Here is a 16,935-nt window from a genome sequence, read left to right as displayed (position 1 = left end):
ATAAGAGCTTTGTTGACAGAGAGTCCAAGAGTCATCCCAGAAGGTAGTTGTGGTGAGCTGAGTCCAGTCCTGCAGAAGTTAAGTTAGACAAGGACTGAAAAGAGCCTGCCAGGTTTGGGATGAAGGTGGATGTCAGTGGGTCTTGGAGACAGACAGATGAGAGACAGATATCTGTGTCAGTGGAATGGTGGCGATGCGGTGCAGATATCCTGGGATGAGGGGAGAATAGGAGTGAGGAAGAGGACACAGTGAGTTTAAACAACTCACTCAGGAAGGTTGGCTCCAAGGGAAGAGAGACATGAAAGTGTGAGATTAGGGGAGGGATTTTTTAAAAGATGGTACAGGTGAGCACTTCAGGGTTGACAGAGAGGAGTCAGGACAGAGGGAGAGCCCAAAGGTGCAAAAGAGAAGGAATAATGGGTAAACTAATGTTCTTAAGAAGTCAAGACCTATAGGGTCCAAAGCACAGGTGGTAAAACTGGCCTTAAGCAGAAGGGAGGATATGTCTTCCATTGTAACAGAAGAGGATAAGGAAAGAATGATACAGAACTTGGCAGGTTGTCACACTCGATCTCAGAAATTTGGAGGAATTTTCAGCTGATAACCTCTGTTTTCTTCATTGAAGTCAAGGCCATTTACTGAGAGTAAGAAGGAGCTGGAGGAGTTAGAGCCTTCAGGAAAATGGAGAATATTAAAAATCAGCACTTTTAGAGAGTAGGAAAGAGAACCAACCAGAGAAACAAAGGAGGATATGAGGGTCCTCGTTGGTGGTAAACATGGATTTATAATATCACCGACAAACATAGTCCTGTGATATTTGTTCTTTTGTTTCAGCAGCTCAGGTTTTCAGCCATATCCATCCAGGGTTGATGTGTTTTCCCAGGCATCTGAGGCAGAAAGTAAAAACAATCCAGGGAATCAGTGATACCAGCAAGAGATTAGTTAATGTGATGGATGGGACCTGTGTGATGGGGATGGAAGGAGGTGGAAGCAGGAGGGAGCCAAGAAACAGGGTGAACTCCACACAATTTAGTTCTAGTTTGCAATTCACAACCCTGAGTGGAGTTCTGGCTCCTTATGAGGAGACAGCTCACGTGAATTTTTCTTCTGTTTATTTTATCTAGCAAAGGACCTTGCTCATGATAGGCATTCAAGATATTCTCTCAAGTGGGTAAATGAATTAATCTGTTTTAAACTACTAGTTTAAACAGGAGAAGGCATGGCACCCCACTCCAGTACTCTTGCCTGGAAAATCCCATGGATGCAGGAGCCTGGTAGGCTGCAGTCCACGGGGTCGCACAGAGTCGGACACGACTGAAGCGACTTAACAGTAGCAGTAGCAGCAAACTACTAGTAATATGATTTTTGTTAGTTGTTAAAGGAGCAAAACCCAAACAATGTAACCGAGCATAACCCTATGGGCTCTTCCTGGGACAGGTGGTAGTGGTTTAGTACCTAAGTCATGTCTCACTCTTTGAGACCCCGTGGACTGTAGCCCGCCAGGCTGCTCCGTCCATGGGATTTCCCAGGCAAGAATACTGGAGTAGGTTGCCATTTCCTTCTCCAGGGGATCTTCCCCACCCAGGGACTGAACCCACGTCTCCTGCATTGGCAAGTGGATTCTTTAGTGCTGAGCCACCTGGGAAGCCTACTGTGATTTTTAAAACTCCGTAAATGATCAGCTGGTATCAGTGCATACAGGGCATCTCAACTTATAAGGAGTACTTATCTGTAGTACTAAGCGATTTAGGCACCTACACTTTTCAGCACATGTGATGGTACTTTCCACTTTCTAGATATAAATGGGTCAAATCCAAATTTGATAAGGAGCATGAAACAGCCTTATTAGCACATTGCAGAGTAATATTTTAAAATAATTGTCTTGCTTCCCTAGGAGGGTACACTATAATTATAAGCATGATTATTTTAACTTTGATATTAAGATAAGAGATTAATAAATTATATAATAAATTCTCAAGTTATGTAAGTTGTTTTCAAGTTTTGGGAATAGCCAAAAATTCATTCAGGTTTTCATTCTCTCTTATGGAAAAGCCTGAATGAACTTTATGGCCAACCCAATAATTAGATATATGTTCTCAAGACATGAAATTCAAATGAAGTATTTTTCACCAAACACAATTTTGTCTCAGGAACTGGGAATCAGGCGTCATTTTGTGCAGGAAGTCACAACCCGGTGTAGATGTGAGCCAGATGACTTTTAACCCCATGAATTGGCACCAGCTGTGCTTGTCAAGTCCAAGTGCAGTAACTGTGTGGACCATCGAAAGAAGTAACCAGGAACATTATCTCAAAGCAAAGTAAGAGACTTCATTACAACCTAGCAAAATGGGGAGTTTTGTTTGCATTCATGTAACGGAATTGGGTCGATTTGGTGAATTAAATGGCTTTATACACACATGTTAAAACATCTTTTCCCATACTTTGGAGTGGTTGGTTGCATTTTGAAGGGATTCTCTTTAACTTGATTTCCCATTGAGTTTAAATATCAACCTTATTACACATGGTTTAATTTTCCAAAATTGTATTTACTCTCACCATTTCAAAATATGCCTATTGTATTAAATATACATGTATTTCTAAAAGATTGTGTTTTTTGTTCCTATTATTTTGATACCCAATTGAAGTCTCAAAAATAAGAACATTTTAGATATGGGAAATGTATAGATTATATTTTCAGCCACATTGTCTATGAACAAAAGGGTCATCGCATGTAGTGAAGTCATGGAATTGCCTATTTCAATAGGACTGGGTCAAAGAGAAGTTAAAAGACCAATGTCCTGGTGATAGTTGATGATCACGGTACCTTTGCTGAAAAGAGTCCAAAGACTTAAGGTGGTCCTGAGCCTACCATTCTCTGCACACTCCCCAAAGTCAAAGACTAAGGGGACATTGGACATGCACATTCTTGAAGTTGCAGATTTTGAAAACCTGCCTTTTAAAGAGAAATGTGAAGCTAGTTAATAAAGTTTTCAAACTGGAGAACTCTAAGAGAGGCACTTCTTTCTCCTCCTTTATGTCTCAATTTCATTTTCAAGAGAATCCATTGAATAGCCAAATCAGCCTCAGGGCAGAGTTGACAACACTGTACCTTTTCATAAAGTGGATAATGTCTCTATCAGATCTTTGCCAGGGCAGACAAGTGATTTACCACATTTTGTTTTGTTTCCCTTGAATATTCTTCTCCAGTTCTGAATGTTGTGATTTTTCTATAAGAAAATATAAAGTAAGTAGATTGTTCTGGATCAGAAAACAAGCAGGATTTGAAAATACTTAGTTAAGCCTTACATTTGAGTGGTAAATACTATTTTTGCGTGATGATTTTTCAAAATTATTCATCATTCATAAAACAGAACCAAGGACGTTTTGAACTTAACATGTAAAGCCATGAGTTCTCTAAACTCATCTTTATAACCATGTTATAGTTTAAAAGTAAATATATGGTAAATCTGAAAATAAATTCCTGATACCAGAGGTTGTAAAGGTAGCTGAGTTTAATCTACGTATATGTTAATTTTGCTCCATGTGTTTTTATTTGAGTTAGTTACCAATATTTAAAATTTGAGAAATTTCTCATCAATTCTAGATTCTGATATTCTCTTGAAATTTTGAAATCAAAATTCTCACAATCCAGCAAACCCTCTTGGTTAGAACTGAGTGGCACCTGCCAGCTTTAGGAGGTGTGTACAGAGAAAAAATTCTTAGATTTTCTGTTTCTTTGTCAGAAAAAGCCTAGTTCTTCCCTACTGTGTTTTTCTTCTTCATGAGTCTCGTTTACTATCACAATGAACACTTCATTTCTGACATTTGTGGAGGAAGTTCCCACCCGCCCCCACCCACACCCCCCCAACCCCGACACCAAACAATTCTCCATGATACCAGCTGGGTGTTTATGATTCAACTCAGTTCTGACACTCTACCTAGAGATAGAACCAGATTCCACAGGCTAAGGGTTCGGTCCTACAAGACTGCCCTCCCCCTTCCACTTCAGATGCTAGCTGCAGACTAGGTTGTTACCTGTACTTCCGACTAACCAGCTACAGATTAGAGATTTCAATGACCCTCCCCTGGGGTTACATTAATCTGCAAGAACAACTCCCAGAACTCAGGACAGCACTTACTGACGTTTACTAGTTTATTGAAGGATATGATGAAGGCTGCAGACGAGCAGCCAGGTGGCGACACATGGGGTGAGGTCTTGGAGGGTCTTGAATGAAGGAATTTCTGTCCCATTTCTGGGAGTTGGTTAGACCGCATCACCCTCCCAGTGTACGTGTTCACCAACCTGCAAGCTCTCCCGACTCCCTACCATTACATGATCAGTTTGCTCCATTTCTAGCTCCTCTGCTCTCTCTGGAAGATGGGAGTAGAAGCTGAAACTTCCAAGCCTCTAGTCATGGCTTGGTCTTTCTGGTGAGCAGTACCCATTCAGGAGCCTTTCAGGAGCCCACCCAGAATCGCCTCAATAGAACAAAAGAAGCTCCTAACGCACTTAGGAACTTATAAGAGTTTCAGGAACTCTGTGCCCGGAAACTAGGTAAAGACCCTATATATATTTTTTCCACTCTTTCACAGGAGGGAAAATACTTTCCCATCTGCCGCAGTCCCACCCGGTCACACAGCACCAGCCTAACCCCTGGCAGCGTTGAAGTTTCCAATTGCTGCTTTGGACACTAACTTTTAAAATGTTTGAAAAATCCCTGTGTACTTGATTCATGACTGTGTATTATCTGTCCTTTTACGATAAATAGTTTTAAATCTACTCTTTTATCTGGTTTCTGTTAGTTGTTTTTTTTTAATGAGTTGTGACACCTCCCACTTTGCTTACCACTTATATGAAGCAGTTCCATCAGTGACTCATTTCTGTTAATCTGATTATTCTGACCTCTTTTTTGCCCCTACAGGTCAGTAAAACTGCCTTTGGAAGATGGATCATTTTTTAATGAGACAGATGTCATTTTTCCCCAGTCGTTGCCCAAGGACCCTATCTATGGACCTGTGCTCCCTGTGTCAGCCATTGCCGGACTCGTGGGTGAAGAGGCAGAAACTTTCAGGGTAATGACCTGGCCCCTCTCCTTGTGTGCCTGTTGGCTTTCATGACCATCCCATGAGACAGGCAAGAGAGAGAGGATCTTCCTGGTTTTTATTACAGACTAACCCTGGAGACCATGAGAGATGAAGGCTCCGGAGCTCTGAGTTTGAGTTTGAGTGACTAGGAAGATGATGGCCCTTGCTAACTGAAGCAGGAGGCCCAGCTGTGATTTCAGAGTTGGACATACTGACTTTGGAGTGCTGGGTGGCATCCAGGTGGAGATGCCAGGTGGACACGGGCAACGTGGACCTAGCGTCGGAGAGAAGGCAGTGCTGGAGATGAAATAAGTCGGAGTCATTACTGCAGAGAGGATAGTGGGAGCATGGAGCATGGGGTGGGGGAATGGGTAGGGGGTGAGGGAAAGGAGAGAGAGGGTGTCAGGGAAGACAGCCAGAGACGAAAATGTCTGCAAAAGACAGGAGGAAGAAGCAGAGTCTGAGGAGGCGCAGTCACAGAAATAGGAGAAAATCCAGGAGAGAATGAGGCCCTGGAAAACAGTGGAAGAAAGTTTCGTAAGGGAGTTTGCCAACAGTTACTCATTTTTTTTCATTCAACAGATACTTATCAAGCTCCTTGTGTAAAACAGGCACAGTTTTAGACAACAGGGTTATGTGGTGACCAACCAGGCATAGGCCTACCTCTCAGAGCATCCATTCTATTAGGGAGAGAGACAACGACGTCAGTACCAAAAGTAAAGAGATACAGTAAATCGTTGCAAAATGTGGCAAATGTTATAAAAGGATAAATGGGAGATGGGGGTGGAGGGGAGGGAGAGATCAACATGCTGCTCAAGGCAGGCCTCTGGAGGGATGACTCTGAAGGACGAGGGGGCATTCCTCCTGCTATAAGCAGGGTGAAGAGTGTTCAGGCAGAGGGCACTGCATGCGCGAAGGCCCTGGGAGAGAAGAGAATTCAGTATTCTTGAGCTGAGAAGAGAATCCTGTGGCTGGAGCACAGTGAATAGGGAGCTGGGGAGTAAGGCACAGTGATGGTCAAGAAGGAGGCCGGGGGCAGAGAGTGACACCTGCAGGGTCTTTGGGGTGAAAGTAAGGAGCTGGATTCTGCTGCGCCTCTGGAACCTGCGTTGTGTGAAAGCTCCAAGCCAAGGAGAACGGAAGTAGAGGTTCCCAAATGCTTCTGACCACTGCAGAGCGTTAGGCTACAGATATTTCAAATAGTTCCATGTGATAATTGGTTTATGAAAAAGTCTCTGGCAAGCAAAATTTGTATGCTTATAGTATTTCTTCTAAAGGATGACAGTTATTCACTTTTCCTGATTACAGAAGATAACTAATTCCTGTTAATAGTATAAGTCTTTACCTTGGAAATGCAACCACACTCAGCCACAGTGGGGCAGCAGAGTAAAAACAAACACCTCAGCCTTCAAGATTTACAACTGGAAAATACGTTTCTATGTTTAGTTTTTGATACCAAAGAAGCCACATTTTCAACTATTTCAACCGCATCATTCACCCTGTGTACCAACTTCATGGATCCTACATAAAGCATTTAAAACTCAGGCAATTGTTCTTATCATTTAAAAAATGTCAAGTAAGAGAAAAGATTGTATGCTCTTAGTATTTCCTCTAAAAGATGACGATTATTCACTTTTTCAAATTATAGAAAATAGCTAATTCTTTAATAGTACAGGAAATGCCTATACTTTTAACAGTACAGAAATGCCTTCTTTAAATACTTAAATATGGAGTTACCATTTTTAAAAAATGCTCATAATAAACAGACATATTGCTTTCCTAGGACTTTTGTAACTCAGTACATTGCAATTTTTTCCTGAAAACAGAAATTTAATATTTAAGTTTGACATCTCTAAATTATACAGGGACTGTTACTAAAGCCATTTATTTTACATTTAAATTAGAAGTCAATTTTGACACTATTTAATTCTTTCATCTTATGGATAAATAAGGTGAAAAACATTGCTAACATATTGAGTAATGTCTATACACGTGAAAGTGTAACTAAACTTCGATCTCAAATGTCTTGATTCTCTTCCTTTGAATGAAGTTTCTTGTGGCCCAGTACCAATGGCAAAGAAATTAGTAAGGATTTGACCTATTTAAAGGTCTTAAAAATTGACAAATGTGGATTTTTATAAAATTACAAATATTAAATAGTCCCCTTATCTCTCTTGTAGCTAACAGTAGAAAAGCACATAATAGGTCTTTAAATGGGCAAGGATCACATTATACAACTTATTTGGGGCATTAGAAATAGTATCCAGTAGTAGCATGGGGGAAATCAAAGGCAGATGTTATCTGGGCAGAAATTGTATCCAAGACGGTGAATTTAATCTGAAGTGTCCAGTTTTCTTTTTCCAGCGACCTTGAAAAAAATTGCTAAATAGAAATTCCTCTTAAAGCTCAAGTATTCTGACACATATTCAGATGCTTACATTTTCTAAAGCAATATTAAGTTGGGCTCGAGTATTTTATGTTTGGTCTTCAAGTGATCAAAATGTTTGATTCCAGAGGACTAACCAAGGATATGGTGTTACCAACAAATACTTTTAAACACTTGTTGGCACCTTTTCTTTTAAAATTTTCAATTTCCATAATTGAAAATTATTATTTCTGCTTACACCATGTAATATCACATTTATTTTTAAATGGCACAGAACATATTTATTGATGAAAAAAATAATAGGAAGACAAGCCCAGGTTTATCTTAAATAAAACTGCACACAGTACTAGTTTAATATACTAAGGCAAGAAAATTCCAAGTTTTAATCCTCACCCTCTGAGGCATATATGTTCACTAAAATTATGAGAACCAGATATGTGTGGTTTTTAAAAAATTTTCAAGTTCATTGCCATACTAGGAAAGAGTCTTTCTTTTTGTGATTTATAGTCAAATGTCATCAAGACAACCAGGGAACTTTTAAATTATGAAGGTTAAATAATGGTAGTCAGTAACTCTTTTCCCTCTGAGTCAAATCTCAGATACCACAAAAACGTCATTGATCAGCAACAGTTTAATTCTTTTGAGTGATTTTGTCCCTTTTTTATGCCCACTGGGTGGCTAAATTGTGACTCAAGTTTTATTTTCTAAGGATTCAAGGCTATGAGGGCATGAAATAGACCAACCATACATTAAAGATGACAAGATGACCTAGCCTTTAAAAAACTTATAATGAGAAGTGCTTCTATATATGAATCACTTATGCTTTCATATTTCATGATCCATCTCAAATGACAATTCTCTCTCTGTCCATTTCCTTCGCTCCATCAGGAAGAACAAATTGCTTTCCTGTAGGTTCTCTTGTAATATTTAAATACTCTTCTGCTATAAACTACCATGTTTTCTGATTCTGATGTTGATACTACTTCTCGCTCAATAGGTGATTGTCCTATTGAGAAAAGGGATAATCTTAGTAATACAAGTGATCTCTCTGGTACAATACATGGTATATAATCAACACCCAGTAAATGTTTGTAGAAATACTAATATGCAAAAATTTGTATCAGTTGGGAATCCAGTAGAATAATTACTTTGGCAGGGCTACACCTGCTTTACCGTTCCTAAATTAAAGAGCAATATATGCTATTTAAATAATTGAGTATTTATTACAATGGTGGCCTGCATGATCAAGTTTTGAATGGAAAAAATGGCTATTTACATGGGTTTACCATATTCCCCCACCACGAGACCTATTCCAACTTCCCCAGCTTTATTTTTCTCTCACAGCACTTTCAACACGTATTTTATTTATGTATGTATATATAATTCTTTTTCCTTAATTTCTTTTTGCTCTGTTTTCCCTCACCAGGATTAAGTCCCATGAGGGTAGATTTTGTTTGTTTGTTTGTTTGTTTTGTTCATTGCTGCATCCCTGTGCTTAGAACAGTGCATGATATGTAAATATTTGGTAGATGAATGAATAAATGAATGAAATAAATATGGATCTCTCAAAGAATATAACAATTCTATTAATTTGGCCATTAGCTTATTAAAAATGTTTTCTGTTCTTCTGGCTATAAGGATGCCTAAAAAAAACAAAGACGTTATGTTGTAGCTAATGCAATTCTAAATATAGTATAGCATTAAAAAAAAAAACCCAAGATAGTACTAAATGTTTTGTTATAAACAAATATGTAAATAGATAAATAAAAGTAAAGTGTAGTATGTTTGACTTGTTTAAATAGAAAGGAAAGAATGCCATGCTATTTTACTTTATAGGACCCTGAATTCAGAATCTTAATCAGTGCTCTGGGGGGCAGAGGTGAGGGCACGTGTCCAGAATATTTTACCTCTGGGAAGATAGCCAGGTGGTCCAGGACTTACAAGTAGGCCTCCTCTGTGTGGACAGAAAGGGGGAATGGCCTCTCTCCTGGTGGACAGAGTGTTTAAAGCTATAGGGGACATAATACTGAGATATTATCATCTAAGGCAGAGATCAGCAAACTATCACCTGCCTTTATGTGACTTCAAGCAAGCTAAGACTGTTCTTTTACATATTTTTTAAGTGTTAAAAAAAAAAGAGAAAGGGATATAACAGAGACCTATGTGGTCCACAAAGCTTATTTTTTACCTAGTCCTTTACAGGAAAATTTTGCCACAGACCCTTAGTTTTAGTTCCCAAAGCCAGTTTTTCTTCTAGGTACATTCCATAGATTTTGTGCATTTCTCTCTGAGTTTTCCATGGAATCAAAGTCAGGTAGGATGTTTCATGAACTAGAGAGGCATTGAGAACCAGACCGGGGGTCCTCTTCTCATTCTCCATTACAGAGAACTAAGCAGAGGGTTGAGGCCAACCACTCCATAGAAAAATCACATTCATGCCCCCTGCCATGAACCAGAAAAGAAAAGGTTGACCCAAATCTTCCTCAAATGTGATTTTCGCTAAACAATGGCTTTCTTAGATCCAAGATATCAAAAAGTCCACCAAGAAACAGCGTACAAATTATTACTCAAGACTTTTGCAAAAAACCTATGACACTAGAACTCTCAATATGTTGGCAAAAACCCCTAATATTTTTCCTAGGGAATTAAAATCCAGAGAGAGAAATGGAGCAGGAAGAAGTTCATTTAGCTCTGGGCGAAGGGCAGGACCAATAAATGCATGTAGACATATTAATTTGTTTTCATCTTGGAAATTGTTTTTGTTGAGTATTTCTCTGGCTCTTAAGCCATGACTGTTGTCTTAACACAAGGTTTTAAATCTTTCCTTGAAGCCTAAAGATGATCTGTATTCTTTGCTTCACCCGACTATGCACTGCTGGACTCCAACAAGTGACCTGTACGTTGGCTGTGAAGAGGGTCACCTTTTAATGGTTAATGGAGAAAACTTGAAGGTAACTGTGCTTAATAAGATAGAAGACGGACCACCAAGGGGTAAGAAACTGCTTTGCTTCATCTTCCCAGAAGTGTAGCCATTGGTGATGGTTTTGCACTTGACAATGGATGTGTTGTTCCGTATTTTTCTCTTTCTAGAGACATCTTTGATTCCTCCTTCTTCTTTATCCTCTAGTTAGTTACCAAGTCCTCTGGATGTTTCTTTTAGCTATTAAGTGTTTTATGCTCTAGACTTTCTACCCTCTATATACATATTTCACATAATCCTTAAAACAAGTTCATAAGGAAATACATTTTTATCTTCATGATATAGATGAAGAAATGGAGGCATTAAGAACTTAAGAAACATGCCCAAATTCACATAACTAGTAAACTATAGAGCTGACACCTGAACCCAGACAATAAGACCTCAGAGTCCAAGTTCATACTATGCTGTATCCTTCTGCATACATAGGTGCTCAGTTGCTCGGTTCTGTCCGACACTTTGTGACCCCGTGGACTGTAGTCCACCAGGCTCCTCAGCCCATGAAATTTTCCAGGCCCGGATACTGGAGTGGGCTGCCATTTCTTACTTCAGGGTGTCTTCCCCACCCAAGGATCAGACCTGCATCTCTTGCGTCTCCTGCATTCGCAGGCAGATTCTTTACCACTAGCGCCACCTGGGAAGCCCTCTTCATAATCTGCCTGTTTAATCAGCTAATATGCCCTTCCCTGCCTTCCACAGTAACTCTTTCTCCACGAGACTTTCCTTTAGGACCAACCGCCATCTTGAAAATTACTTTCCATTGCCTCACTAGCATTTCTGAGAGAATCTGATCTGTTCTCCTTAGATCAAGTGTCCACTCTTGGTCCCATCAGAGTTGGCCTGGGTCAGAGAAGCCAGTATCACCTTGTGTGAAGCTACATGTAGACACTTTGAGAAGGGAGTCTCACCAGGGCAAGATCTCCAACCTGACCAATGCACTTTCCACTCTAATGCTTCTTATTCTTTCACACCTTGATTTCTGCAGCAACCGTAGAGCTGATTTATTGAGCTTAATCCATAGTTGACCCAAACGAGGCATCCCATCCCTGCCAAACTGCCCTTCTTTCTTTTTTTTCTAATTTTTATTATTTTTTATTTAAATTTATTTAATTGGAGGCTAATTACTTTACAATATTGTATTTGTTTTGCCATACATCAACACTGCCCCTCTTGACCATTTTCCATGTTTAACTCAAGGATCAGTTCAGTTCAGTTCAGTTCAGTCACTCAGTCATGTCTGACTCTTTGCGACCCCATGAATTGCAGCACGCCAGGCCTCCCTGTCCATCACCAACTCCCGGAGTTCACTCAAACTCGCGTCCATCAAGTCAGTGATGCCATTCAGCCATCTCATCCTCTGTCGTTCCCTTCTCCTCCTGCCCCCAATCCCTCCCAACATCGAAGTCTTTTCCAATGAGTCACCTTTTCGCATGAGGTGGCCAAAGTACTGGAGTTTCAGCTTTAGCATCATTCCTTCCAAAGAAATCACAGGGTTGATCTCCTTCAGAATGGACTGGTTGGATCTCCTTGCAGTCCAAGGGACTCTCAAGAGTCTTCTCCAACACCACAGTTCAAAAGCATCAATTCTTCGGTGCTCAGCCTTCTTCACAGTCCAACTCTCACATCCATACATGACCACTGGAAAAACCATAGCCTTGACTAGATGGACCTTAGTCAGGAAAGTAATGTCTCTGCTTTTGAATATGCTATCTAGGTTGGTCATAACCTTTCTTCCAAGGAGTTAAGAGTCTTTTAATTTCATGGCTGCAATCACCATCTGCAGTGATTTTGGAGCCCCCCAAAATAAAGTCGGACACTCTTTCCACTGTTTCCCCATCTATTTCCCATGAAGTGATGGGACCGGATGCCATGATCTTTGTTCTCTGAATGTTGAGCTTTAAGCCAACTTTTTTACTCTCCTCTTTCACTTTCATCAAGAGGCTTTTTAGTTCCTCTTCACTTTCTGCCATAAGGGTGGTATCATCTGCATATCTGAGGTTATTGATATTTCTCCCGGCAATCTTGATTCCAGCTTGTGTTTCTTCCAGCCCAGTGTTTCTCATGATGTACTCTGCGTATAAGTTAAATAAGCAGGGTAACAATATACAGCCTTGATGTACTCTTTTTCCTATTTGGAACCAGTCTGTTGTTCCATGTCCAGTTCTAACTGTGGCTTCCTGGCCTGCATATGGCCTCAATATGCCAACAAATTTGGAAAACTCAGCAGTGGCCACAGGACTGGAAAAGGTCAGTTTTCATTCCAATCCCAAAGAAAGGCAATGCCAAATAATGCTCAAACTACTGCACAATTGCACTCATCTCACACGGTAGTAAAGTAATGCTCAAAATTCTCCAAGCCAGGCTTCAGCAATACGTGCCGGGGTCCAGCCCCGGTGGATCCAGGGAATTCGAAGGGTAGATGGAGTTGGCGAGGAAAACTTATTTATTAATATAAGATTAGATTAGGAAGAAATAGTGTAGTAGGAGAATTAAGTGGAGGAAGAGGGCTGAATAACTTGGATTACGTGGAAGGCCAATAAAATTCCAGACAAGGAATTTGCACCATCTACGTTGGGCCACCGGCACTCGCTTGAATATCTAAGGGTGCCTTGCCTTAGGCTCCCTTTCGCACGGGTCTTAACAGCCAGGGCAAGTAAGTAGACTTGGCGAGCCTCCGCGCCCCAGATGGGAATTCAGCCTGAAATTAGAGTGAAGAGGAGAGGAAAGAGAGAGACACGGGGGAAACCAGTCCAGCGGCTGGCTCCGTCCTCTATTGTTCAGAAGGCCTTTTGTACTTTAGATAAAACATGGAGATCAATGGGTAACACAAAGCTGTGCAGCATTAACAGTCTAAACTCTTATCAAAACCAGGCTTTTCTCTCTGTATACCTAATTGTATACACAAGTCTTAGGTAATTTACATCATCTTCCAGCCAAAAGGGCCAATTAACATTTTACAGCCTTTTTTCTGATAAGGATTTGTCAACCAGAAGACTTATTTGTGTTGATCTTCCCAAGGTCTGGTGCCACTCTCAGAAAGCACTAAGTAAAGTTACATTCTTACACAGCAAAGATAGCAACTTGTAACAAGTAGAGGGAGTACAGTGATTTACAGCAAAAGAGAAGCAATTAACTCAAAAGTCTAGTGTTGCTAACATCAAAACTACTATGTATCTTTTTCTACATCCTGCTTACATTGAGTAACATCCTTCCAGGTGCCTAAAAGATAAAGAATATGGAGGCCTGGCAGCAGTCATTGAGTCAACAGTGAAAACCCTCTACCAATATAATTTTTAACTCTTTAGAAAAGGCTCTGTATCTTTCAGATGCTTTCAAGCTTTGTGCCTCTCGCGGTTGAGGGGCTGTAAGCAATTCACAAGCTGTAAGAGGTACAGGGAACCTGTTAGGCAAGCTAGAGAGCAGAGGGGGGTTAACTGAAACACCCCTTTCAAATGCAGAAGACTAAAACCCTGAGTGGACTTTTTCCAGAGAATATTAGAAAAGTGGAGAAGCAGAGCACAAAAGCTGGCAGATTCTTATTTCTGGGGGGGTGGATGCTCGGGAAATTCCAGGGGGAAAACCTGAGGTCTGATTAGCCTTGCCATCAGAGCTCTTGCCACATGACCTTGTCACAGGTGGAATTCCTCACACTGGCTCCCGGCAAATACGTGAACCATGAACTTCCTGATGTTCAAGCTGGTTTTAGAAAAGGCAGAGGAACCAGAGATCAAATTGCCAACATCCGCTGGATCATGGAAAAAGCAAGAGAGTTCCAGAAAAACATCTATTTCTGCTTTACTGACCATGCCAAAGCCTTTGACTGTGTGGATCACAATAAACTGTGGAAAATTCTGAAAGAGATGGAAATAACAGACCACCTGACCTGCCTCTTGAGAAATCTGTATGCAGGCCAGGAAGCAACAGTTAGAACTGGGCATGGAACAACTCCAGGATGACTATGGCTTAATTTCAAGCCCTCTCTGATCTTTTCTTACCTGTACCATTAATATTATTTCTGACTACTCCTCACTATGAGTTTTCTGATCTAGCCAGTCATTTCTTCCCATCATTTCACAGACATTTCACAGCCAGCTCATTCCCTTGTCACCTTTCACTCTGAATCCTCCAGTTTGCAGCTCACACGCCACATCCTACAGCAAGTCTTCCCCATCTACACGTCTTCATATACTCCCTCTCCTGTTTCCTGACTCACCCTCCACTGTGAAAGTAAAGCCATTAGGCTCAGCTTTCCTACCCCAGCCTGCCACACTCCCCCCACCTCACTCTTCCCATTACTCTCACCTGGACTCTCCGGGCCTGGGCCACCCTCTGGTCTCATGTTCACAATGCCATCCCTCAGCTCTCTATAGAATAAGTCTCTCTTCTGGCCTGTCATTCCAGTTTCAGCTCTCCCACTTGAGCCTCATAGAAGTTCTCATCATTCCTGTACTCTCTCTAAATTCTGCCTGCAGGCATTGGGAGTTACCTTTGTCTAGGATGCCATGTCTTCCTCTCTACCTAGTGAAATTATCCATTGTGGAGCCTCTGTGTCCTCACTCCAACTTACAGGCAAACTCAGGTGCCCCATCTGGGGTTCCATCAGACTCACATCTTTGTTAGAGCCTCATCCTCTGCTGTTATCAAAATATAATGCCTCCTGTGCCTGACTGTCCTTCCCAGTCAGTCAGTTGATTTGCTCATTTGTGTCTGACTCTTTACGACCCCATGGACTGCAGCACGCCAGGCCTCCTTGTCCATCACCAACTCCCAGAGCTTGCTCAAACTCCTCATGTCCATCAAGTTGGTGATGCCATCCAAACATATCATCCTCTGTCATCCCCTTCTCCTCCTGCCTTCAATCTTTCCCAGCATCAGGGTCTTTTCAAATGAGTCAGCCCTTTGCATCAGGTTGCCAAAGTATTTGAGTTTCAGCTTCAGCATCAGTCCTTCCAATGAATATTCAGGACTGATCTCCTTTAGGATGAACTGGTTGGATCTCCTTGCAGTCCAAGGGACTCTCAAGAGTCTTCTCCAACACCACAGTTCAAAATCATCAGTTCTTTGGCGCTCAACTTTCTTTATAGTCCAACTCTCACATCCATACATGACTATTGGGAAAACCATAGCTTTGACTAGATGGACTTTTGTTGGCAAAGTAATGTCTCTGCCTTTTAATATACTGTCTAGTTTGGTCATAGCTTTTCTTCCAAGGAGCAAGCATCTTTTAATTTCATGGCTGCCAGTCACCATCTGCAGTGATTTTGGAGCCCCTCAAAATAAAGTGTGTCACTGTTTCCATTGTTTCCCCATCTCTTTGCCATGAAGTGATGGGACTGGATGCCATGATCTTAGTTTTCTGAATATTGATTTTTAAGCCAGCTTTTTCAGTCTCTTTCACTTTCATCAAGAGGCTTTTTAGTTCTTCTTCACTTTCTGCCATAAGGGTGGTATCATCTGCATATCTGAGGTTACTGATACTTCTCCCAGCAATCTTGATTCCAGCTTGTGCTTCATCCAGCACAGCATTTTGCATGATATACTCTGCATATAAGTTAAATAAGACTGTCTTTCCCACTAGTCATCAACTCTGAAGTTAGGAACAGTGACTTCAACTTTGGCTCTATAGTTTAATCCCAGAGATTGCTAGAGGGTAAATTGGCACCTCTTTGTGTTTGTAAAGTGAATTATAAACAGTATTTCTCATTTCCAAATTCCTATTTTATGATATTTTATACAGTTTAGGACTTAGTTGTATATAGTCTTTTTTTTAGCCATACTGCACAGTATATGGGATGTTAGTTCCCCAATCAAAGATCAAACCTGCACCCCTTGCAGTGAAAGTTGAGAGTCTTAACTACTGGGCTTCCAGGGAAGTCCCTGTACGTAGTCTTTTATTGCTCACTAATTCCATCCTATATACTGTTTCTTATCATTTTCATGATGCATATATTAAAATACTTCCAAATAAATGTTTTCTGTCTTCTACAATGTGGAGGACACTGCTGCCTTTGAGTTGATATAGGTGGCAAATATATAATCTCATAATCAATAGCCTCAAGGTATTTATATTTTATTAAAGAGAATAAGACAAGTTGACAGATAATTGCAGCCAGAAAAATCAAGATGTGAGGAAAGCGTCATAAAGCTCTATGGGAATTCAGATGAGGGAAAAATGCCAAATTAAGTCCTGTTGTAGGTGGCATTTGAAATAGCCCTTAAAGGATAGGTTCACAGGCAGAGATGAGGGTAGGTGAAATTTTGGACAATGGTATCCATGTAAACGAGAAAACATGGGGAAGGTTGAGAAACAAGAAGTTGTCCAGTTTGTCTGGAGCATCAAGTGTTATGCAGAAATTGTGGTGATAAAGGGACATCTAAGTGATACCACATCTGACCTTGAATCTGACTAAGGTGTTTATACCTAATCTATCTGACAGTAGAATGACATCAACTGCTGAGTGGAGATGTACCCCCAACTGGAACTGTG

General features: G+C 40.7%; 1 protein-coding gene across 1 annotated transcript in view; it reads left to right on the top strand.

The window, feature by feature from the left end:
• The window catches only part of CFAP43 (cilia and flagella associated protein 43), a 100,373-nt gene that overhangs the window by 15,058 nt on the left and 68,380 nt on the right, over positions 1-16,935 (top strand). The window contains exons 4-6 of the mRNA XM_068961695.1: positions 2,151-2,318; positions 4,923-5,073; positions 10,303-10,462. Coding sequence (XP_068817796.1) covers positions 2,151-2,318; positions 4,923-5,073; positions 10,303-10,462 — 479 coding nt within the window. The remainder of the gene's footprint in view (positions 1-2,150; positions 2,319-4,922; positions 5,074-10,302; positions 10,463-16,935) is intronic.

The sequence above is a fragment of the Capricornis sumatraensis genome, chromosome 23, assembly GCF_032405125.1.
Source record: "Capricornis sumatraensis isolate serow.1 chromosome 23, serow.2, whole genome shotgun sequence".
Taxonomy (NCBI): domain Eukaryota; kingdom Metazoa; phylum Chordata; class Mammalia; order Artiodactyla; family Bovidae; genus Capricornis; species Capricornis sumatraensis.
The sequence above is the reverse complement of the archived record's forward strand: the minus strand, read 5'-3'. Positions and strand labels throughout refer to the sequence as shown.